The sequence below is a fragment of the Podarcis raffonei genome, chromosome 2, assembly GCF_027172205.1.
Source record: "Podarcis raffonei isolate rPodRaf1 chromosome 2, rPodRaf1.pri, whole genome shotgun sequence".
In the NCBI taxonomy this organism is placed as follows: Eukaryota; Metazoa; Chordata; class Lepidosauria; order Squamata; family Lacertidae; genus Podarcis; species Podarcis raffonei.
Window position 1 is genome coordinate 5,823,009 of NC_070603.1, and position 24,162 is coordinate 5,847,170.

Sequence of the window (24,162 nt, forward strand, 5' to 3'; positions counted from 1 at the left end):
GTGATGTCATTTCCCCTCTTCACCTGGAGAAGAAAGAGCAATAGCCTTTCCTGTTCCTCACTTCCTTTGACCCGGCTGGATGCAGGTATCCCTCTGCTTGCTCCAGCTTTAGTATAACATGCCTGAAGCTGGTTGTAATGCAAATATATTTATTTTTTTCCAAAAAAATATTTTTGGCTTTCTCTTATAGCACACAGAAAATAAAGACATTACATTTAACACAACATAAAAACTTAATAAAAACACAAAAAATAAAAGATTTCCCCCCTTCTTATTCCCTGGTATATTTACATTGCTAAAAGACTTCCTCGACACCTTCCAATCTGAATTTCATCATAACATATTTAGCAGTTCCCAATTTCATATTTATAGCATCAATATCCTCTTTCATATAATATAAGTATTTTGTCTGGATAGATTTTACTGGTACTGTGAATTAATGATTATAAAGTAGGTAAATCTTTTTGAACTTCTCAAATAGTTGCCTGATTCTTTATTAACCGGGATAAGAAACAGAAGTCAGCTTATTTCATCACTAGGCTTTGACTTTTGCCACCAACGATGGAGTTTTGAAAAACACTTCAACTCACGCAGCGTGGGCACCTGGAGGGATAAATTGCAATCAGTATATCCTCTCCTAGGGACACGGGTGGCGCTGTGGGTTAAACCACAGAGCCTAGGGGGGTTGCCGATCAGAAGGTCGGGCGTTCGAATCCCCGCGACGGGGTGAGCTCCCGTTGTTCGGTCCCTGCTCCTGCCAACTTAGCAGTTCAAAAGCACGTCAAAGTGCAAGTAGATAAATAGGTACCGCTCCGGCGGGAAGGTAATCGGCGTTTCCGTGCGCTGCTCTGGTTTGCCAGAAGCGGCTTAGTCATGCTGGCCACATGACCCGGAAACACTGTCTGCGGACAAACGTCGGCTCCCTCGGCCAATAAAGCGAGATGGACAACCCCAGAGTCGTCCACACCTGGACCTAACGGTCAGGGGTCTCTTTACCTTTATATCCTCTCCTGCCCATTAAAACTCATCCCACATGCCCATTCCTTAGAAGAAACGTGGGATAAATATGCAACAAATAAACTATAAGCATCCCTTGGCCATGCTGGCTGCGACTGACGGAGGTTGTGTCTGTGGGCGCCATGTTGGGTCCGCTCCTCCTCAGCCTGAACGCAGCGCGACGTCAGGCATTCAGCCTTTAACGTCAAGCCCCGCCTTCTTACGTGGTGGAATGCTCACGACCGTGAACGGCAGCAGCTACAGCCAGTAAATTTGTGGGGTCCCTCCCGCTGGCTGCGCGCCGTTGGGCGTAGAGGGGAGAAGGAGAGGGAGAGAGGCGGGCTTTTTCGCTCGAGCGACGCACCTTTCGACCAATCCTGTCCCGGCTCTCCGCCTCCCGTTCGGGTTGGCTTGCGATGGCGAGCGGGAGGAGTTGCTGAAGCGCGAGGCGAAGTTAAGATGGCGGCGGCGGCGGGAATGACCAAGGTGGGGCGTTGTTTTTAATGTCTCGTTTTTATTCCCTTTCCCCCCGCTTCTTGTGGGCAAACTGCTCCACATAGGAAGGGCGTTTCGTTGGCCAGGCGTGTGCCGTGGGGCTCGAGTGGTTTGGAGACGAGAGCTGAAGGGCAAGGATTCCCTGCTGTTGAGGGCGGCTGCGACGGCGGGTGGGAGGTCGGGCGAAGCCCCTGGCGGGAGGTGGGCAACTCTCCCCATAGGAGAGCTAAGCAAGTGTGGGTGCGCGCGCCTTACCAGAATAAATAATAACTTTTATTTCCCCATTTCTATTTTCTACAACGGCTCTCTCCCCCCCCCCCCGCCATCACACTCCACTACATGCTATATATATTTTAATTTAACCACAAGGCAAGAAACGGGTAATCAAGAAGTCTGGCCTAATAACTGAAAAGAAGGAAAAGGGCCATAATGGGAAGGGTGGGAGGCGAGACCCCATTACGTTGCTTTCCTCTCCCCAAACTTGGAGCAGCATGGCATGGATGGGGTTTGGATTTTTTTTTCTTCGTAATTCGATAAAGCTGAGGAAGGCCAAGGTTGAAATATTGTGCCTGGAAACTGATAGATTTAACAGCCCCCCCCCCCCGCGTTCTTATGGTTATGTATTCACATCCTCTGTGTCAGTGGTGCTGCAGAGATTAATAACTTGCTCCTTGCAGACGCTGGCATGAACAGAATTCGCATCCACGTGTTGCCTTCAAGTCGGGGACGACTCACCCCTGTGCCAAGGCCCCAAGAGGCCTTGTCATGTGCCTTTGCTCACCGGCCGTGCTCCCAGCCTCGTTTGGAAGGACACGAGTTCTGCATAAAGCACATTCTTGAAGACAGGAATGCACCTTTCAAGCAGTGCAGCTACATTTCCACTAAGAATGGGAAGAGATGTCCAAGCGCAGCTCCCAAACCTGAGAAAAAGGATGGGTATGTGTTACGTATGTTCAGATTATCTGTGGAGAGCTGGCCAGGCTTCATCCATGTACAGTTGAAATCACATAACTTAAACCTGCGCAAGTTGTGAGATGTACCAAGTGTTCCTCCTCAAATGAGGGTGCCTGTTGTGTTATTGCATGAGTCCTTGCTTTGGGCATGCCTTTGTTAGGTGGCATATCCAGATCAATTTCTGAAGTGGCTGCTTACCTTGTATGCATAGCAAAAACAAACTGCCATCGTTTATTTTATTAGAAAAAATTATAAACTGCTTAATAAAAATCTCTAAGTGCTTTATGTAAAACCTTAAAAAGTACACTTATCAATAATACTAGATCAACAAATATTAAAAACACAAATATAGGTAACTAAACGTGTCTGGGTAAAAAAAAGGTAAAGGACCCCTGCCAGTTAAGTCCAGTCACGAGCGACTCTGGGGTTTTTGGTGCTCATCTCACTTTACTGGCCGAGGGAGCCGACGTTTGTCCGCAGACAGTTTTTCTGGGTCATGTGGCCAGCATGACTAAGCCGCTTCTGGCGATACCAGAGCAGTGCACGGAAATGCCATTTACCTTCCCACTGGAGTGGTACCTATTTCTCTACTTGCACTTTGACGTGCTTTTGAACTGCTAGGTTGGCAGAAGTTGGGACCGTACAACGGGAGCTCACCCCGTCACGGGGATTCGAACAGCCGACCTTCGGATCAGCAAGCCCTAGGCTCAGTGGGTAGGCTTGCTGAAATCAAAAAGTTTTAAACTGGCATCGAATAGCATAGCAAGACTGCTTTCCTAATGTTAATACACAGGGAAATCCAAAGCTACTGCACTGTTACACTGACTCCTAGTAGACTCAGAACGAACATTCCATGGCACTTGTAGAAGTACAAGTTCCACAGATCAAAATTGTCAAGTAGGTCAAGTAGGCGCATATGGGCATTGGAAATCCTTCAAGTAAAGTAGTCCTAATCAGTTAAGGGCTTTATATACTAATAGTAAAGTCTTGAACTTGGCCCAGTAAAAAAATCTGTAGCTGGTGCAGATTTTAATAAAATTGTGGTAGGCTCACACTCCTGTTAGTAGTCCTGCTGCAGCATTCTGCATAATTTACAGTTTTTGAGAGTCAACTGGAAAGAGAGCCCCACATACACTGCATAGAAGTAATGCAGTTACAAGCTATTCTGGTCCAGCAATGGTTTCAGCTGTTGTACATGATTTGCTCAGTTTCAGAATCTAGGCTGCCATCAACAGGTTTTGTGTTCATTTCTACACTATAAACAAAATGAAAACATACTTACTGCTTATTGTTTTATTATCAGTACTACTTTAGAAAATTTGGGAGCCACGAAAGGTTGGTTTCTCTTTTGTCTCCCCATCTAGGGTATCGTTTTGTGCTGAACATGCTCGTAGAAATGCCCTGGCACTGCAGGCTCAGATGAAGAAGTCCAACCCTAGTCCTGTGCGGGAGTCCCTTCTCTGTCAGCTGAGCTCCTATGCCAAGACAGAGCTGGGCTCCCAGACTTCAGAGAGTAGCCGCAGCGAGGCCAGCAGAATACTGGGTAAGTGGAATAGGTGGTGATGGCATTGATCTGGTCATTAAAATAGGGTGTGAAGGCTAGGGTCTGTTACATCCTAATTTAAAAATATTTTTAATTATCATTAAAAAGTAAAAGCCACCCAAGAGAGAAGATGGAAGCAGTGGGTGTTAGATTTTTCACTCAGTCTTGTTTTATATATGCTGTTTTTTGTTACATGCCCTTCCCAATGCTGCTTTTTATAACCTGCTGGCCAAAATGTCAGGATGGGCAACTTCCTGAACTGTGGAAGGGAAAAGATTTGCAGAATCATAAAGTTGACAAACTTCCAATTTTCCTTGTCTTCTGATTTCTGATTTATCATTATGCTCCACCTTATATATGTGGTCATGAATGCTAATTTTTGATTTAACAAAAACCCAAATCTCTTGGTTCTTTGACGTAGGATGAGCAGCCCAGTGTACTGGGAAAGGGGAAGAATGTTTATATGGCTGGCTTGCAGCATAGTGCCCAATCTGGTTATAGCAGTGTGCAGTTTGTTTCTGTGATCAAGGCTAGGTCTCTGAAGATTATGTAGAACTGCTGGACAATGGAAACCAGAATTAGTTGGTAGGACCATCCCTTTTCTCCCTCCACCTTTTGGCCTTCCTTCTCTCTTCCCCGCCCTTCTAAATGCAAGATGCATCCACAGCATATGTTCCAGGGTTCCCCACATGAATTAGATCCTTAAAAAAACTTTTTTCCAAATAACAAATGGGTTATTCTTCCTTCAGACGAGGACAGCTGGAGTGATGGAGAGCAGGAGCCTCTTACAGTAGATCAGACATGGAGAGGAGATCCTGACAGTGAAGCGGATAGCATTGACAGTGACCAGGAGGATCCCCTTAAGTGAGTCGTATGAATGGTGAATTGCTGTTGTATGACACATCAGAATTAAGAATTCCTGTCAAAAGATGCTGAGAACTTCATTCCAGTATAAGTCACCTTCAGGAAAAATGTGGTGGCCTTTGGGTGACGTACCATATAAGAGAATGATTAGAGGACGGGTGGAGCAGATACAGTATAGCCATTCTATCAAAATGCAATCTTAAGTGTCAGTTCTGTTTTTTGAGAAGTCCAAAAATAGACTTTGGGAATTCCTTTGTCCCCAGAGACTTTCATTAAAAAATACATTTAGGCTGCATTTAAAAGTTAAAACTTTCTCAAGGTTGAGAAAATTGTAACTAAAATATAAAACCAGCATCACCACATACATTCATTCATATATGTGTGAAAGCACCCTTTTCCATGTGCTAGCCCCCAGAATGTACAGCAGTTGTTTGTTGTATCCTAAAGGCGTTGGTCAGGTTACAGTTATGAAAGAAAGGCTATCCCCTAACCTCTCTAATTGTGATCACAAACAGTAGCTCAAATGAAGCCTTAAAATGGCTCAAAAAGTGGTTTTAACTTTGGAACCAAGCCATTGTAGCCATTCCAGGTATTTGTGTTGAGTTTGTCAAGTTAGCATCCTCTCTTAAAAGGTTAACAAAAATCCTGCTCTAAGTATTCCTGTTGAAGGTCACAGGTCTACCTGATTCAGTGCTTTGCTGTTAAATGGCTTCCTTTTGCTACTTGACACTACTTTAGCTGGCTCTTCCTTTTTTAATGACTTGAGAAAATGCGACTTGGATTGCTTCCTTATTAAACTGGATCCTGTTTCTGCAGACATGCTGGTGTGTACACTGCTGAGGAAGTGGCACTGATCATGCGAGAAAAACTCATCCGGCTGCAGTCTCTATATATTGATCAGTTCAAACGACTTCAACATCTCCTGAAAGAGAAAAAACGACGGTACTTACACAGCCGCAAGGTGGAACATGAGGCCATAGGTAAACAGCCATTGTCCTGTACATAAGCATTACTGGCTTGCAGCTCAGAAGCTTTGCTAAAGCTGTTCCAAAATTCATTAGGACAATCTGAAAGCAGTTTACCAAGAGCTAGAATACTTAATGCTTGACAAGTATTTCTGTAGATCTTTCATTACTTTCTTGTTATATCTGCTGAAATTGTTTTCAAAAGTCATCTTCCAATGAGCTAGGAAGTTTCCAAATCCTAGTTAGGAGTATTGAGCATCATTTGTCCCTAATGGTAGGAGAATGCATAGGAAGGAATTCAATGTAGTGCTTAGCAGGTTGCTGTGTCAGCACAAACATTTCTGCTTGCCTGATGAAACGACCTGCTTCCCATGCTCTTCCAGGGGTTCTCCCAACCCCCAGCGGCAATTAGGAGAAAGGGGCAAAGGCCCCATTGCACTAGTGAAAGTTCTTGCACAGGCTTCTGGCAGGGCCACAAGTGTGGGACTTGTTCCACACATGACTTTGGAAACCTGATGTAAGCATCAAGGGAGATGCGGACCCCTGCAGTTACTAACAAATAGTATACAATTCCTTGAAGTTTAAATGGTGAAGAGTATTTTTTCTGGTTAAATATACCTATAGTTGACTACCCAATAACACCAGTTGGGTAACTTTCCCTACACAGTTTCAAAACTTGATTTCCTCACACCTACCACTAATCAATTCTACAGGTTCTTTTACAAGATAGCTGTCTTGAAACAGTTGCTCTTTAAAGGTGGCCTAAAGCATCTGCAAGCAGAGAAATATAGAAAGGGTCCTGTAGAGTATAATCTTGTGGCTTGCTGCTATTCCTAGACAATTTTTTCAAAATTGTGTGAAATGTTATTGGTTTTCATAGTAAGACATTGATTATCCATTTTTACAGCATAGTGGGTTTAGTACAGATTTGTTTTTGTGTGCATTTTGTATTGAATGTAATATAATGTGGGTTTATAAACAAGAAGGAAGTGTTGAGCTCAAGTAAAAAATAATCTTCTCAAAAGAGGTTCACTAAACTAGCAGGTGCTTAGTCTGTTGGGATTAACAAGAATCAGGGTAGTGCTTTGAGTCTGCCTTGAGGATGCTTCCTTGGTGTCTTCCAGGTAGCAGCCTCCTGACAGGCCCAGAGGGACTTCTGGCTAAAGAACGTGAAAACCTGAAACGGCTGAAATACTTGAGGCGATATCGGCAGCGTTATGGTGTGGAAGCCCTTCTACACCGGCAGTTGAAGGAACGCAGAATGCTGGTCACTGAGGGTGCTGCCCAGCAGGTACTTGAGTCAAGCTGTGCTTCTGTACCTACTAGGCACAGTGGAGCTAGAAATTGTGGGTTTTGTGATTTTCCTCTGAAAGTAAGGCAGGGGTATAAACTGGCTCTGAAATGTTGGAAGATTTTCAGATATGACACTTTGTTTTGAACAGGGCACAGAATTATTGTATCGGCTCAGCCTCTTACATTATTACGAATACATGTGGAAAGAGATGTTGAGGTGATTCTCTATTGTGTGTTTTTTGATTTCTGAATGGAAGAGTGTATTCCTGTAAGAGCAGCTTTTCCACCAACAGCCTGCAAAATTATCTTGTGCTCTGCAGGCACACACCACCCGTTCTAGCCAGAGGTGTTTGGCCTTTGTGGATGATGTTCGATGTTCCAACCAGTCTCTTCCAATGACAAGACACTGCCTTACTCGTATCCTTTTAAGCTGTCAGTTGTCTGTATTAGTACTTCTGGAAGTAGAAGAAGAATTGAATTGCTTTTGTTTTTGATTGTTTTTTGTTTTGGCCCTGAATCAAGGCTGCTGGCTTGCTGTAGCCACTGGTTTCAAACAGGCGCCCAAAGAAATGTCTTCCTATGGTCTGTTGGCTGTTCAATTGCTTTAGACTAGAACAGCCAATTCAGTTGGAAGCAACAAGCAAACCTCAAACTACAATAAGGCCACTGTCTGACATAAGACTGATCCCTTCAGAATCACATGTGTGGATACTTGAGTAGTTCCAATTCCACGATGATCCTTAAATCTTATATTCTGAATTTAGACATAATTTGCTGCTGACTTTGTGTTATATTATCCTAGTGGTCTACTCCTGCATTAATTATTCAGCTGCTTTTGGTTTGCTAACAGCTGACTACTAGTTGTGATATGCAGAAGAAAAGTTATCTACTAAAAATTCAAGCCTCATGAGTTTAAAAGCTGGTTTTTACTTTGAGGCTAAAGTCCAGCAGTTCCCCCTTAATATGATGGTGTATTCCTACAGTAAATTTAAGGTGCTTTAGATTATTTATGTACAGACTGTGATACTGCACGTGGAGTTCAGATGTGCACCTTGATATTTTCTCCTAAATAGAAGTATTTCCAAGGAAAATGGAAATAAATAGGGAGCTGTCACCTGCTATTCTATATATCTTATGTACTCTTTGGCAAATTATTCATTATTTTTAATGAAACATACAAAATGGCAGGCCTGCTGACTTACTAAAAGTCTGCTTTTAACACTTCCTTTTATTTCTCATGTCCTGGAACGGCTGACCTTGCCTTTTCGCAAATCTTGCTTGTCTCCTTTGACTGCGTCTTTAGATATTTGCCAGGATACCAATCAGCTTCTATTTAAGCTGTGCCAAGGGTCAGAAGAAGCACCCTGCAGCAAGCCAGTGCCTGTAAGCCTCTCCGAAGACCCCTGCTGCCCACTCCATCTCCAGCTACCACCTCAGATGTATGTTCCTGAACAGGTACTGTCTGTTCCCGAGGAGCTGGAAGCTGCTTCCATGGATCTGTACTTGAGCGCAGCTGAACTCCGGCCCACAGAGAGCTTGCCGCTGGAGTTCAGTGATGTAAGTGAATTGTAATGCAGCACCTGCCCATGGCACTTCAGAAGGCACAGTTACCTCTAACCTGGGTATGAGTACTTCAGTAATGACATGGGTTGAAGCTACATGTAAATGAGTAAGGGGAAAGAGTTCTGATACATCAAAAACATGGATTATGTGGGAGAAGCAGGCACCATGGGCGTAGTGAACAGGGCTGACATTTGGGTGCAGGAAAAAGTGTGTCACTTGAAAAAGTAGGTTGTTAATGTCATGCCTGTCGATATTTCTAGAGGACTTAAATAAATTTGGTACATTAAAATAAAGCAGACCCTATTCTCAGGTTTGCAGTCTAAATAATAGACTAAACTAACAACTGAAGGGGAACAGAGTGAAAACCCAAGAGATGCAAGATCAAGCTGATTGAGCAAGTGAGGAGGTGAGTGTTTATCAAACATTTAGAGGGCTACCGAGAGACTTCCTGGCATAGGAAGCAAGAAAAGAGGCTGTTGGGGCATGAATAATGTCATTTTGGATTAATAGAAGACTTTATGGAGGAATAAAGGGGGGGTAAAGATATTAGTGGGTGTGAGAAAATGAAGATACTTGAAAGTTCTTTTTATAAAAAGCGGAGAGCTATAGTAGAGAATGGAGGGGTAATATGATCAAATGCTTCTTCCTCCATGTTAAATAGAGGCACTTACACCTGTGGAAAACCTAGTTTTCTTTGATACATTGACTTTGTATATGCATGTGGTTTTTTGTGGGGGGGGGACACTTGGAATGTGTGGTCTCCCAGCTGCTTGCAGAGGTGGTACATTCCTTGGAGGTGTGCTGTTTTGGAATATGTATTTTCAGCTTTGTCTAGAAAAGCAGCACATAAATATTTTAAAATAAATAGATTAAGAACAAAATTATGGGTTCCTCAGTGTGTATTTGGAGCAAACACTTGTATTTGTGTAGGGCAGTGAATTGATGGCCTGTTGTCATGTTCCTTGCCCTGACTGAATTTTAAGTGAAGGAATTTTGTCGATTCATATAAAGGCATCTTGTTGGGAAAGACTAGAATACAAAAGGGTTAGATTGGACCTTTTGTAACCCTTTGAAAACATCAGACCTTTAAAATCCGTATTTAAAAGCTTTTTTTTTTTAAAGCAGCTTTTTCTCTATCCCATAAGGGTTTGTGTGGGTTATAATCCTTGGATTACTAGGATGGCCTGTGTGTTTGCTAAATCTATGTACTTTGTAAAAAACAAAACATTGTAGACACAGCATGCTGACTGAAATGTCTGTCTTCTAAAAATAATAGTGTAAAATCAGCTAGCAGTTTTCATTCTAGGGCCAGCTCTGAAAGTGGTTCTGAAAATAGTGAGGGTGTCAAGCTTGTGCTGAACATAAGGACATTTGTGGAGACGTGTGTAATGGGGGATATTGAGTCCTATCAGGCCATACTCTTCTGTATGGATCCTCTTCCCATTCATGCAGCATACATCCCACTGTAGGGAGAGAGTTGGAGGTCTGCCACATGGTTCAACAGGGTCTATTGGGTACAGTGAGCACTGATCAGATTAGTTTCTCATATATATCTTGTTCTGAAGTGCAAGCACTGGGATGGTGGCTTTATCATGTGGTTGCAAATGGGGGCATTTTCTGTGGGGAGTAGAGTGTATTAATGAGCTTCTGTGTGGGCCTTTAATGTCCTTTCCAAGAGGAACGTTAGGGCTTAATCCCGGCTGCTTTCTGGGTTACACTGGATTCCAGCTGCAAAGCCCTAGGCAGCTTTGTATCATCCCTGATGGCATTTATGCCATTGCTGTTTCAATTAAAATAAAAATCTCCCTAGATAGAAGTGTCCATATATTTGTTCTGAAACTATTCTGTTTTGAGGTAGAACCTTATCAAGAGGCAGCTAGGATCTGTCTCATTTTATCAAAGTGGCTGTTCTGGAATTGTAAGTATCTCCTTTCTCTGCCCACAAAAGTGACTGTTAAGCTAAAAAGCAGACTCTGTATGCCTTTTAATAAAATAAGGATGCCAGTCTGATTTTCATGTTTACTTTCAGCACATGCTGACTTTGTTTGATTCCTGCTTCCCTTAAGAAGAAGCTGAAATACTATTAGGAATGGGTTAAGGGAGGGGGACTGGAAGCACCCTGTTTAGCCACATCTCAAAACGGTTTGTTTGGTTTTCTCTGTGACAGGACTTGGATGTTGTTGGGGATGGCATGCAATGCCCCCCTTCTCCTCTGCTCTCTGATCCTTCTACTTCTCTTGAGAACCAGTTAAACAAAAGTGTTGCTGAAACCCCCACAAATGTGCCACCAAGTGAAGAGCTTGCTCAACAAGGACTTCTGAACCAGGCAGCACAGCCAGGCAGAGGGTTTTTCCCCAGACAAACTGCATTTCCTGCTTCAGAGTTGCTACAAGAGCTACCCTCACAGGTACTGATCTGGGCTTGGAATAACCTGCATGGGGTTCTGGATAGGAGTCAGTAGATCCTTTTAAGGAGTGCATTAAGGTTTGCTGGCGAAGGTCTTGCCTCCACTAAAGTCCAATGAGATTGCCTGTTCTGTAAAGATTTTCTTGAAGTCAGCCTGAATACGTGCGTAGGCTAGCTACTAAGGAAAAGGCAACCCGTGCTTGTTTGTCAAGGGGATTAGCCATCTGCTCATTGTATGTGTTGGAGGAGGGAAGAGGACCGTCCCCCAGCCGTGTAACGTTGCACAGCTGGCCTGGCGCATTAATGCAGGGATGGGAAGTGGGAGCTGGCAGGTGGCTGATGCTGTTTGTTTGAGTTTCCAGAACTATGATTGCGTTATTACTATTTCTTTAATGTTTTCTCATCTTGCTTTTTTTGGTTGCATTCTGCTTAAAAATATATTCACATGAGTTCAGCTTATACCTGTTTGTTGTGCGCATATTTGTTCTCTCACTTCTGCTTTCTCAAGACGAGACTGTTTTCCTCCCATGCCCTCTGAAATGGAGACTTAATTGTCTTACCAACCAGGAATCAAAACCGATCCATTCTGCAGGCCTTGAATTGAAGGCTAATGGTTTGCAGTAGCCATTGGTTTCAAGCAGGTGCCCAGAGGAAATTTTCCCCATGGTCTGTTGGCTGTTTTGAATGTTTGAATGGAATAGTCAATTCACTGGGGAGTAACATCAAACAAAGGGGGAAAAAGCACCTTCTCTGGTCTGGGTATGACCTGATTCTAGAGTTGCTGTATTGCATCCTTTGCACAGGAATACACTAGGTCCAGTTTCTGTAAAAAAAGCATAGGATACGATTGTCAATTTTATCCTCTCTGTTTCTACTAGAATATACAGCCTCTTGTGACAACTGGGCCAGGACTGGAGGAGGGTAAAAAGGAAGAACCTGCAACCAATGGGAATTCAGAACCAGCTTCCATCAGCTGATAAAACTCAAAACAGATGGCAATCCCCCCCCCCCAAAGATGAAGCATCTGCTACTCTTGGACTCCTGGTTCTGTGTGTTCCTCCATCTCCATGTTAAATATTTCTAGATTAGTGAAAACTCTTTCTGGAAGGCCACATGGCTGGCAGATTTTGGGTGCTTTTCTAGTGGCCTTCAGATCTTGTTCAGTTGATAGCCTTTTAGGGTTGGTTGGTTTTTAATAATTCTGGTACTGCTATAAATTCCAATAAGGCATGAGAGACTCTCAATGTTTAATGAATACAAACACTGAGGAGCCACACCTAGTTTATATTCGTAGTCCTAAGTTCATAATAAAAGGGGATGGCTTGGAAAACTGGATTATTGGGAATATGTTTTAAGTCGTGGGCTTGTCCATGCTAAAGAGGTTTTTGAACTGTGCACTTGCCTGGTGATGTTTGATGGTGTCAATGCTGCACAGCTATTCCTTCTTTTTCTTTCTTTCTGGCATTTAAGTCTGTAATCAAATATCCACCTGTAGCTTTAACTTGTGTACATATCCCATGTAGTATAATAAAGACACTGGATAATGTTTATAACTTGCTTTTACAACTATGACTTTGATTGGTACATAAGAAGAGCTGTACTGGATCAGACCAAAGGCCCACCTAGTCCAACATACTGTTTTCACAGTGGCTTACCAAGTGCCTATGAGTAGCCTAGAATCAGGACGGGTATAATAGCCCTCTCTTATGCATGATCCCCAGCAACGGGTATCCAGAGGCATACAGTCTCTGATATGGGAGGTAAGTATGTAGCTATAATGATTAGCAGCCATTGATAGCTTTATTCTCTGTGCATTTATCTAATCCCTTTCCAAAGCTGTCCCCCTTGGTGGCCATCTTGTAGTAAATTCTGTAATTTTAACTGATTCCTTATGTTTGTCTGGCTCTTCCAAAAATCATCCCAAAAGAAAAGGGGGGGGGTGTTAAATGAGAGGCACTTACTTGCATCTTTTATGGAGTTGTGTCAAAGCAGAAGTCAGCGTCCCAGCTGAAACGGGGGCTGTCCTAAAAAAAAAGAAGTAAACTTGGACTCCCTTCTTTGTTATCCATGTTTGCAGGGAACAATGAAAAAATGTGTAAACAGTTGGTCCTCTTCATTATAATGTTGGTGCTAATGCTTGTCATTATGCAACGTTAGAAAGATGCCTCTAGACTTTGAACAGACAACTTGCATGTTAAGTGGGTCACCTTGGCGGTGGTGGAAAGATTAGCACAACCTCAACGGAAGCTGCCTAATCAAATGTAAATTGCAGGTGGACATTTTTCAGGACATAGCAGAACTTAACTTTACATATGAACAGTTCAGACACAGACTGCTGGATACACGTCTAGAAAGCTTGATCATGTGTTTTAGCACTTGTACAACAAATCTCGTATCCTTCAACAATGGAGTTCTTTATCACTGGTGACAGAAGTAATTTGACTATAATAATATTCTTACAGGAAATTGTATAATTAGATGAGCAGTGAGACTAGGAAAAGAAAATGAAATATATTGGAGCCAATAAGAAAATTGTTTGGCCACCTTGGTAGTTAGGCAATGGGTAGGATGGTGGGAGAGCAAGCTGAACTTGGCTTGGGCTGGAACTGCTTTGCAGTAGTACAGGCAGGCAAGTATAGTTTCCTTATTCATACTTGGTGCAGTGTTGCCAATCCTGAAAGATTTGATGGACACCTGAAATCCTGTCCCCTGGTGCCTTTTTACATACGTCAGACTAAATAATTGCCTGAAGATGGAGTGCAACTTCTGTTCTCAGAACTGTTTTTTTATATACGTATATGTTGTACAAGAGAGGGATAACTTGAGGTGATTTGCTATGTAATCGTATAATTATAAAGTCTTGGGCAAATACAAACTTGTATGTTCTGAAGTGACTTGAGCACAGATTGTTCAGAGCATTGGATTTGGGGTGTGTATTTAACTGCTGTGATAAATGACTTCTCTCAGGGTTGTGGAATGCGGATCATGTGTTCCTGAGCTGTCCAAGCCCTGCAACATCAAGCAGAAACACACACTTTCATGTTTCACCCTTTATTACACCAAATCTTGAAAAACAGGCACTAAGTTTGGAGAGAATGGTACTGAAAGAAGATCAGCAAGGTCCTGTGGGAGATTCTAGCTTTTTACTTCCTATATCTGGTAACTCTATTAACTTTGTTTGCTTATGTATATTTCTCTGCCTTCAAAGAGGAACCTGTTTTACAAATGTTCCTGAGCACCATTTCTTTGCCTTTTCACAAATGCATGTGTACTTGAGAATCAAACTTTCCCCTAATCACAGAGCAAGGCTTTGTGATGCTTTGCTTCCTTACAGCTGCAATCCTATAGAATTACTGTATCAACAAAATTAGGACCATGGTACTCCTGTACACCCCATGCTTTCAAACAAAACACACCTCTCCTGTATTGGTCTTTATAGCCACAGCAGGAGCTATAACTCTCCCAACAGTTTGACTTCACTCCTGAAGGTGCACTCTTCACTGTATTTCAAGACAGATGGATGCCAACCAACTTGTATCTTTCTTTTCTCCATCTTGCTTTTACTATGTCACTTCAAGAAATGCCTCTTCCTACAGAGAGGAAAGGGATGGTCATGCATTGCACATTGGGAAAATGCAGTAGGATACAACCCATACAGTTGCAATAATATGGCAGGGCAGTGCCATGTTCCTCTTGAGAAATGTGTTACTGTGGTAGTTTTCAGGGGTAGAAGAAAACAGGTCCAATAATTGAGCACATGACAATTTTGCTTATTTTCCTTCCATAGGAATGTATGTCTCCAGGTTTTAAACTACTGTATGAGAATTGGCAAGTGTTTAGGGACTCAAAAGTGTTGCTTTCTCTGTTAAGGAAATAACCCGAGCTAAAGTCAAAAGTATTGACAAGGCTCATATCCTTATATTGGTTCTCTCTTTCAATTTCCCTGCTTGGGATTGTGTGACAATTATGCATTTTGCCTTTCCCTTGATAGGGTATACTCATGAACATCACATGATTAAATATTTGTGAATGTTGTGGGGAGGGAGCAAATCAGTTATTCTAACTCAGTACATTTTAAACTATTGCTGAATTGTGTAAGCCATAAATCTATTATTTGACTTTAGTCCATCTTGTGGACCAATGTATAAAAGAAAAAATGGTTAAACTATAATAAGTGAGGATTGTTTCAATCCAGAGTCTGCTCCAGATGACTCCACTCTCCTCATCCCTTGCTACCAGACTGACTTTAACAACTTATTAGTTACAAGAAATAGTAGACTGGGCAGGTTCTTGTAGCCTTCCTATTAGAACAATCTTAATATACTTTAATGCCAAGGCTCAGCTTGGTGATTTGGTCAGGGATTTAAAATATTAAAAGACTTATTTAGGGGAAAAATTCAGAACAAGCAGAAACAAGCATTCTAAATTTAAACCGTTTAAAATGGGAAATTGTCTTCAGGTTACAGAATCATAATCTGCAAAAGCAGACCTGGCATTCATTTTCAGAAGCAAAGTTTATGATGCTGGTCACTTGAGGCGGCTTCTACCTGAACAGATAAGCCTTCATAATTATATCAGTCTATCGTTAGAGATGACCTCCTTTCCATCATGGAAGTCTGTACTAACAAGGCTTTGCAATAAGCCTTCAACCCTGTCGAGGAAAGCAGAAAATTAAGAACCTTGCCAATTGCATATGGCAATTATCACCAAATCTCATATGTCCATAGTGAATTATAAAGAAATAAAAATCTGAGCATAGTTCAGGAAAAAGGAAAGCAAAGAAAACCCAAAAATTGTTGAGCCTTTTTACAAAAATGCCAAAACACAAGATCCAAGACAAAAGACGAACTTTCAGAAATTTCCTCCGAACGTCAGTTCCACCACTGAAATCCGGCAGTATGGCACTAGTTATTTATGATTTTTTCTACAATTGATATAAGAGAATGAGTTGTTCTGGGACACTGGATATGTAACAAATGATTCAGTGCTGTATTGAGCTCCTGTTTGTGCTAGGCTTCTGTTGACCTCCTTGATGGAGGGGACTGAAAGGCAGGAGGAGTTGAGCAGAGGCCTTCATTGCTCTGTGGGCATTTCAGTGGCCTCCATCAAGTTACCAATAAAGTTGCAGGCACATCTAGAAAACAAACCCATAGCTTTACAAAAGGGCTAGGGCTCCATATTCTGGATATATCTCTGATGATTCCCAACCACCCCTATCTCCCCAAAGGATCCCTCTTGCCCCACAGCACAAATGTGCCACTTCTTGGTGTTAAGGCAGTGAGCCTACCAAGTTGGCAAGCCCTCAAGGGTGTGAGGGCTCCATCTCCAGCACACACAGTTGTCTTTAGGGTGTAGATCTCCCAGAGGTGGGAGATGCCATGAGGGTGCTACCACTAAGAAGTCCTGTCCTTTGTGGCATCAAACAATTCCTCACTTCTGTGAAGTTTCCCTTTTCCATAAGCTACACAAGTATACAAATAGTACACTAAAGTCTGAGAACACATGAGCCTAAGGCGTATTACAAAATACAGAAATATTTTACCTAGGGCCTGAATATTTTTCTTTATATGCAACCAACCTGTACTATTTTAGTCCTGTGTCATGGGTTGTTGGGCTTTTGGGGGGGTGGTTGCTGTTGGTTTTTGTGGGAATGTTCAGGGATGCAGGAGAGGAGATATTGTTTGATTATATCCTTTCCAACTTGTGTTAACAAGTTCCACAATTTAGCAGAGTAACATCCCCCTTTTTAAAGTTACACAGTGGATGCGTTTGCTCAGGCTCGCTAAAGCCTCAATGATACGTTTTTAAAGGTAATTCCCCTTTAGTCCCTCATAAAAGATAAGACACGACACAGTCTTCTATAAAAGTATAAAAGAGTTTACTCACTCACATTCTGTTCACAATTGGTTCCCAGAAGGCAGACTTAGCTTAGAAAAGTAATGTACACCTGGAAACTATCTCATAAGGCGACAGTCCCTTTGTCCTCTCTTGGCTGCAAACCAAGAGGGAATCTTGGACTAAGCAGATGTTGCTTCTTCGACGAATGTAGTCAAGAGAGAGATGGCGGCCGGTCCTATGCTTTTGTTACCTGCACAGGTGAGGCCACACCCAACTATAGTCACATGCAGAAGAAGTCTGTCCCAGACAGGAGAAACAGGAAGTTCCGACTGGCTGGTCCAGGCACCACCTTTTTATGTCCACTCTAGGAATGCTGTACTTGACTGCTCTTGTTTTTCACATCCCACAGTTTTCTGTATCTTCTTGTTTTCTGTATCTTTATTTTTGTCCTTGTGAATTACAGTGGTACCTCGGGTTACATACGCTTCAGGTTACAGACTCCGCTAACCCAGAAATAATACCTCGGGTTAAGAACTTTGCTTCAGGATGAGAACAGAAATTGCGAGGTGGCAGCAGCAACAGCAGCAGTGGGAGGCCCCATTAGCTAAAGTGGTGCTTCAGGTTAAGAACAGTTTCAGGTTAAGAACGGACCTCTGGAACGAATTAAGTACATAACCAGAGGTACCACCGTATGTGGAAATTGTTCAGTTAGGTTGTGTATTTTTGTGTTTATGATGACTTTTGTTATGTGGTAGTTATGTATTTTTTCATGCTGTAGGCCACTTGGAGCATGGTTTGAACCTTAGAAAGGCAGCATACAAATAAAATTATATATGTATGTATCTATGTATGTCTCATTAAGGTTCTGCACTCAAAACACCTACCCCAGTAATAGTGTCACCAGCGTGGGTTCAAAAGTGACTTCACACAGGAGTAAATAGTTTATGGGGTGCAAAGGGGGAGATGGGGTTTTATGGGAAACCACCTCCCTGGCATGCCCCATTTAAGGTCAGCGGAGCAAGGACCGCATTCTGATCTCCAGCGATCTGAGCGATTTTTGGCGGGTGCGGAAGGATCTCAGGAACCCGCTCAAGCCCAGGCTCCATCTGGAAAGCAAAACAACCTCTTTCCTTGCCTGCTCCTCAAGCGTGCCCAAGCCTTCCCCCCTTTGGCAACCGTTGCAAGCCCTGCTGTTGCTGCTTCCCCGGGGCTACTCGACTCGCCAGGCATGGAGAGATCTGAGCTCAGCCTTGGAGGCCCGAGCCCCGCTCCGAAATGAGAAACATCTGGCGCCCAGCGAGCTTGGACCAAGCGCCCATTGGCTGCCGCGGGTCAGGATGCAGGGAGGAGTCCCCACCGTTTTAAAGCCATGATGACATCACTTTCTTCTGGAGTGGCCTTGGGAGGCGAGGAAGGCAGAGTCTCGCTGCAAGTCCCGGCAAAGGGACCCTTTTGTGGCATGACAGCATCGTCCGCGATTGACGCCGGGGTGAGTCCAGAGCAGTCCTTTCTTCCCCGCAGCACCGATCTGGATTTCCTTTTCCACCTCCCCCTGGAAGACTTTTAACTCTTGCAGGCCGTTTGTGGGTGCATTAAGGGAAACGTTGCACGCCCCACAATGCAGCCTTGGGTAGCGTTAGCCGGAGCTGGCTGCACGGCGGCGAATGTGTCGGGGGAATAACTTGCAAGGCGCAATATCCCCTCTGACTGCCGTGTAGAGCGCCTCCCCGGGCCCCTTTCCAAGAACCAGGGTCTGTCTCTTTAAAAACGTTGGTTTGGTTGCAGAGCCCTGACTTTAACCCTTTCCGTACTGGAGAGGCGTCTGGCGAATGGGGTCTGGAGGAAAGACAGCGGCCCATAATAAGACCCCATCTTGCGAGGCAGGGGCAGATATATCGGGGGAGATGGATATTTATCTGTCGCTACTTTCGTGGCGTGCCAGGGCGGTTTGCAATCCTGTGTAGCAGACAATCTGTTTTCAATCGCACATAACCCCGCGTAGTATTTCAGCCTAAAGTAGGTTTGGGTTGCGTACAGTAAATGAGAACGCCTGGATTTCAGAAGAGCCTGCTACTAAGACATAACGATTTCGTGGCAACGGTGCCTTGGAGAGACGTCCGCAGCGTCCCAACCCCTGCAAGTAAAACGGCTTTACGTCGGGCATTTCCCCCTATTTTGCAACTTCCTCGGCAAAAGGCGTTCTTTGGGGAATCCTTCGTTGTTGCAGCTCTTTCTGGGCCAAAGCGCGTCTCCTCCCCGCCCCATGTGAGGTTCTGCTTCGTGGGGAAAGGGAGATGGGAGTGGATGAGTCCCATCTCATTTCCGCAGCCCTGGAGGCTCATTTTGCCAGCTGACTCCTGCTGCTGCTGCTCTGGCCAAGGGCGCGCTCGGTTGCTGCAGCTCCAAAGCGCGACAACCGGGCGCGCCTGCCAGGCTTGGAGCGGGTCCCGCGGACCTCGGGGGCGCTGCCTTCCGATCAAACGCGCCCAGGGCCCCCCCTGCAATGCACACGCGCGCACCGATTTGGGAGGAAACCCCAACCAACTCGGAGGAACTTCTGAGCGAGCTGGCGCAGCCCTGAATGGCCGCCAGTTCTGCTCCCCACCCGCAGAATACAGTACCGCCTTCCGGGATTACCGACCCGTTATCTGCCCCTCCTCCCCCGCTTCTCATCCTAAAGCTCCCTAGTTACGCATGCGTGAACCGACTCGTTTCTCTCCCGCCCCCCCCCCCCCAATGCCCCGGCCAGCGCTTCCTTTCCGCATGTTTGGAAGGGACCCGCTCAATCCTTGCATGAAGGACTTCTGGTCGGAGGAAGCCTGGCCGCAGGAACAGCAGAGGTATATTGGGAAGGAGGGGAGCAACTGCTTTAGCCAACCGCTGTTGTGATGCGGCAGGCACATCTGTATGAAGCGCTGCTCTCTAATCAGAAGCTGCATTGCAACTGCTCTGTAGGCCTGCTTGAAATAATCATCTCCGTAGCCTCCAACAGCATCATTGCTGCTTTCTCTACCAGCTTATTGAAAGCCTTCCCTGCCCACCTGCTTTGGTTTTCCTTATCTGTAAAATGGGTTTAATGTGAGGAGGGCCATATAGTCCCGTATCCTTGCTCTATGGGGACATAGATTGAATTACCTTCTCTTGCCTTCTGTTGCTGTCTTTCAACAGGTGATGTCCTCTCTTCCCATGAAGATAGGGAGTGATTTATTTGTTGAATTTTGCTGTATTGTATGGCTGTTAAAAGCACAGGAGCCCCCCCCCCCGAAAGAGAAAAGAAACCTACATGTGGCAATCAGAGACTTGCCACAGATTCCGACAAACTTGAGGCAAGTTACTTTGCCATTTCTTCGCCAAATATGCACCAGCCTACAAGATCTGCATATTTGAGTGACTTATGTGATGGATGCAGAATGTGGCAGTTGAAAACCCTTGTATGCCAGTTTCATCGTCTTGGGATAAAAGCTGGATAAATATGACTTTTCTCAATTTTACCAGGTCCAGGGTTAACTAGATCTGCACTGTCCTTTGCCTTCCATTGCAGCATGATATATCGAAACAGTAAAATCATCTAGCACAGCTTTTCCCAACCTCCAGATATTTTGGACTTCATTCTCTGACAGAGCACTAGATTGGGAAAGGCTGGGAAAGCAGGCATTTTTAAAGACTGGCAAATTTATTGTGATCCATACTTTTGTGGCATGGAGCCCCCTTCATCAGATGCATTGATGTGCAGTCTCAGTGGGCAAACATGTACACAACTCACCAACTGAAGATAACACATCATGCATCTGACCAACTAGAACGCACTTGAACAGATTGTGGCATAAGCTTTCATAAAGTGCCACAAGAATCTCTTGTTTTTGCTGCTACAGACCTGCGTGCTTAGCCTTCTGGGAGCTGGCATGGGTTCAATAGGAATTTTGTGCTGGAGCACTGCTTTGCAATGCAGCCTGTGAGTTGTAAGAGCAAATAAGTTGTGGGTGCTGAGATACTTCAGGGATGGAACCTGGTTTAGTAAATGGGATGCAAGGCACTATTGTTGTCAAGATGATATCTACAAGCTGCTAAGGTTTTGTTGCTAACTTATAAGGCCTTGAATAACCCAGCTACCTAAGAAAGTGCCTCCTTCCATACAGATAGTCAGTCCATTTGCCTAGGCCAGAGCTTTCCAAACTTTTCATGTTGGTGACACACTATTTAGACACAGTAATTCAGTTTTACTAGCAAACCAGAGGTTAAACCAACCCCTTTCCAGGCCCAGGAGCATTTGCGTGACACACCATGTAGCTATGCCACATCTAGTGGAGATGCATCTTACGGCAACTCAAAGTAGGGTCTTTTCCATGGTGGCCCCTACTTAACTATTTATGCAGACATTTCCAGCCACTGATTCTTGGTACTGACTTTGCTGAGCTGTGGATAGTTTGTCTTAAGTTTTTTTCTTATTTTACTGTACTAGTTTTATTTCATTTTTTTTTGCTTTATTGTGTTTCATGATAAAATAATAAATAGATACTATTGAATGCTTTCCCCCCTCACATGCCCTTCTCTCTTAAGAAGCAATTACTCTGACTTTTTATTGAGTGTAAGTTTGTACATGTAGTTGATGTAGTTGTGCATGAATGGACTTGGAGAATTCCTGATAAAGGGTGTATTGTGTTGACCACCCATACAGACATGCTGTCTGTGCTCCTTTGCAAACTGAGCATTGGGTATAAGCATGGACAAGAGCCATCACAACCCACACTGAGCGTAAAAGTGAAGTCACTGGAACATTGACGTGCTGCCGTTTCCCTATGAAACTGTGTTTGGAAAAAGAGAAAAAAGATGCCTGTCCAAAATATTCTAGCATTACGTGGATTCTATCCTGCACTGTTCATTGCCTAGTGCTGCTGGTATTTCAGACAGTCCCAAGTGTAAGGCTGTCACTTGTATGTACCCAGGGAATCCTGACAAGGAAATCTGTCTAAAGCAGTGGTTCTCAACTGGTGGTCTATGGATCCCAGCGGGTTCGCATAACCCACCGGGGTGTGTGTGTCTGTGGCACCATTCACATAATGAGAAAAACCTCAGAGGTATAAAAAATTTCAAAAGTAGGGGGTACATGGCTCCGCTTTTGAAAAACGGGATCTGCTGATTGGGAAGCACTAGTCTGAAGTAAAGCTTGGGTACCTGTGGCTCTCCAGATATTGTTGGACTCCAATTCCCATCAGCCCTAGCCAGCATGACAAGTGGTCAAGGATGATGGGAGTTGTAGTCCAAATATCATTGGCAGGGCCCCAGGTTCTTCCTGGCCATGATGTAGAGCGTCATCTTAAGCTGATGATGGGCGTCACAGTTCAGCAACAGCTGAAGGGCCAAAGGTTTCCAACACCTGGCCTGGGGAAAGCAGAACAGTGGGGTGGGGTGTCTGGTAAGAGCATAATTTAGGAATGGTGAAGGGGACCAAGGTGGTAAATGTTCTTGTTGGTAGTGAGAAATCTTAACAGGATAGCCATTTCAGGACTCAAAAAGGCATTGGCTATCTTTTACAGCTACATGCCCATGGAAAGGACAGGAGGTGCCTCTGGAGAGAATCTGTGGCAGTTTAAACTTCTCCTTTCTTGCATTTACTGCGGAAATATTGGAGAAATAAGCTTCTAGCATGGTGCCTGATCTTTTCACATAATGTGGGACAGACGACCCAAATTCTGAGGGCGTTTTCAGAGGAGTCTACCTCTTCTGCTTGTACCAACCTGCCTATTTAGGGTGTGGGCTCAGCACCCTAAATACACTCTAGAGAGTCTTGCTTTGGGTGGCGGTCAGTGTCAAGACCTCTAGATTGTTTCTGCAGCACTGGGAGAGAGTGCTTTTATTTCATCTTCCAAGAGGATCTTGGCTTTTCTCAGGTATCCGTTGAGCCAGATAAAGCGGCGGCATCCCAGCCGCTGAATCTGATGCCTTAAGCCATGACCTCCTTTTGTCTCTGACATCTGTCGGAGGCTGAAGTAGCCCCCATCAGTTCCTGGAGGTTCGAAAGCCACTGCTATGTAGCAGGAGTGGGCACACACTGACTCTGCAGGCAGTTCCCTTCAGGGATGATAGCAACCTGCCTGTAATCTTGCAGTAGCACTCAGGTCGTGGAGGTTGCACTCCCAAACATTCACTGCATCACCAGTGCCAGAGGTGACACAGTTTGTGCCTGCCACTCCTCGCTGGAAATGTTTGAAGAGGAGATGCTTCCCAGGAACAGCGCCTGAAAGAGGCATCTGATTACACCACTTCCTTGTCGTTGCAACTGAAACAGGCTCCAGGGGCATAGATGGGCTTGTCTGAAATCCCACATTCTCAGTTCTGAGAGAAGAGACCAGGAATCCTGGCTCCCAATAATGCCGTTGTTTTATCCCCTCAATTCCAACACCATCCATGTTACTGCTGCAGGTGTCTGTACAGGTAGGTTTCTTACAAATTAAACCACTATATCACTTTTCATGTAAAAACAAAAACAAAAAAGTTACAGAACCTTCTTGTCTTTACAATTAGGCTGCTGAATTCAGCTGGCCATCCATCCATGTGGCAGAAAGAGGCGTGTAGAGACCTGACAATGGGAGAATTGATGAAATCTTGCAAGTGCTGGTACTAGTTTTTTAAATGCTCCTTCTAGGTAAAAAAATAAAGCTCTTAGCTAGGAAGCCAGGCTTGTAGGGAGAGAGTGTGTAGCATATCCCTCTCCTTGGTTTGCAAGATTTCTACCACCTAGGAGGCTGTAGTATTTGGTTTGGTGCGCACGGTGTTGTTTTTACAGAGAGTTGTATTCTGAAGAATGAAAAATACGCAGAGAAAGTTGCAAGTGGTACAGTCTGTCCTATCCTCGTGGGTTTTTTCTTCCTGATTTCTCTGTGCCTGAGCAGCAAATTTAAGTCCAGGTGTTAAGACCCTCCAAGCTGAGCATTTCTTCTAGGAGCCTCTCACTGTTCACTCTTAGCCATTTAATGACGCTGAATGCTGTTGCCTGATGCTCTGCTGTGCTGGAATATGGGAGATGGATGTAACGTCTATATGAGAAAGAGATGTAATATCTGTGGTGGAAATGGAAACTGGTGGATTGCTGGACATGCTATTACATTTGTTAATAGCTGTTCATGTGGCAGGGCAGAATGCTTGAGAAGTGTGTAAGGGCAAAAATACCCCCCCCCCTTGGAGAAATGCATTCCTTGTGTTTTTCTAATCTGGGCATGGCTTCTGATAGGAAGGAGCTTGAGTCCA

At 44.1% G+C, this 24,162-nt stretch overlaps 2 protein-coding genes and 2 non-coding genes across 5 annotated transcripts in view; all 4 read left to right on the forward strand.

The window, feature by feature from the left end:
- The first annotated feature begins 1,354 nt into the window (after window positions 1-1,354).
- On the forward strand, window positions 1,355-12,632 carry KANSL2 (KAT8 regulatory NSL complex subunit 2). 2 transcript variants are annotated; one of them, XM_053371553.1, is made up of 10 exons: window positions 1,355-1,482; window positions 2,169-2,427; window positions 3,810-3,988; window positions 4,738-4,852; window positions 5,669-5,832; window positions 6,942-7,108; window positions 7,431-7,527; window positions 8,414-8,667; window positions 10,841-11,080; window positions 11,958-12,632. In XM_053371553.1, exons 2-10 carry the CDS (start codon window positions 2,177-2,179, stop codon window positions 12,054-12,056), a joined length of 1,566 nt encoding a protein of 521 aa, XP_053227528.1. In that variant the 5' UTR covers window positions 1,355-1,482; window positions 2,169-2,176; the 3' UTR covers window positions 12,057-12,632. The 2 variants fall into 2 exon arrangements, with proteins under 2 accessions (XP_053227528.1, XP_053227535.1); XM_053371560.1 differs by having other exon boundaries at window positions 8,414-8,565.
- On the forward strand, window positions 7,617-7,752 carry LOC128409693 (small nucleolar RNA SNORA2/SNORA34 family). The gene has a single exon (XR_008329304.1). It is a non-coding gene; the product is annotated as a small nucleolar RNA SNORA2/SNORA34 family (small nucleolar RNA).
- On the forward strand, window positions 11,669-11,804 carry LOC128409694 (small nucleolar RNA SNORA2/SNORA34 family). Its single transcript, XR_008329305.1, has one exon. It is a non-coding gene; the product is annotated as a small nucleolar RNA SNORA2/SNORA34 family (small nucleolar RNA).
- Window positions 12,633-18,283: 5,651 nt separating the features above from the next.
- Window positions 18,284-24,162, forward strand: part of NCKAP5L (NCK associated protein 5 like) — a 43,170-nt gene continuing 37,291 nt past the window's right edge. Inside the window, exon 1 of the mRNA XM_053371393.1 lies at window positions 18,284-18,406. The gene's annotated coding sequence lies outside the window, so the exon portion shown is untranslated. The remainder of the gene's footprint in view (window positions 18,407-24,162) is intronic.

What these genes read in the sequence shown, in the direction of transcription:
- KANSL2 (XM_053371553.1), top strand. Translation starts at nt 2,177, where the DNA reads ATGAACAGAATTCGCATCCACGTGTTGCCTTCAAGTCGGGGACGACTC. An exon ending in AAACCTGAGAAAAAGGATGG is followed by an intron (nt 2,428 to 3,809) that starts GTATGTGTTACG and finishes CTCCCCATCTAG; the next exon opens with GGTATCGTTTTGTGCTGAAC. An exon ending in GACCAGGAGGATCCCCTTAA is followed by an intron (nt 4,853 to 5,668) that starts GTGAGTCGTATG and finishes CTGTTTCTGCAG; the next exon opens with ACATGCTGGTGTGTACACTG.